Below are 275 nucleotides of genomic sequence, written 5' to 3' on the forward strand. Positions count from 1 at the left end.
GGGAAGGAAAGGGAGGGGGTTAGTACTTACCTTTGAGTGATCTTGGTTTAGCTTGCTTGCGGCGAGACATCCTAAAAGCAAACAGCTGAAGTTGTTTCAATTTCAGCCCTATAAGAAACTACACTTCCTTATAGCCGAGGAGACCCTGCAAGACTTGCGCTCCTCCGGCGGCTCCCTCGCTCCTGCCCTCCCTCCCTGTCTCCGCCGGCGGCTGGCTGGGGGGCTCAGCGCCTTGGCCAGGCAGCTGCGACCAAAACTTTCCAAGCTTTCAGCCC

General features: G+C 56.7%; 1 protein-coding gene across 1 annotated transcript in view; it reads right to left on the reverse strand.

Annotated features, from left to right (window-relative positions):
* The window catches only part of ZNF521 (zinc finger protein 521), a 205,348-nt gene that overhangs the window by 203,898 nt on the left and 1,175 nt on the right, over positions 1-275 (reverse strand). The window contains exon 2 of the mRNA XM_035903018.1: positions 31-85. Within this exon, the coding sequence (XP_035758911.1) occupies positions 31-85 (55 nt within the window). The remainder of the gene's footprint in view (positions 1-30; positions 86-275) is intronic.

The sequence above is a fragment of the Egretta garzetta genome, unplaced genomic scaffold (genome assembly GCF_000687185.1).
Source record: "Egretta garzetta isolate BGI_Z169 unplaced genomic scaffold, ASM68718v1 scaffold229, whole genome shotgun sequence".
NCBI classification, from domain to species: Eukaryota; Metazoa; Chordata; class Aves; order Pelecaniformes; family Ardeidae; genus Egretta; species Egretta garzetta.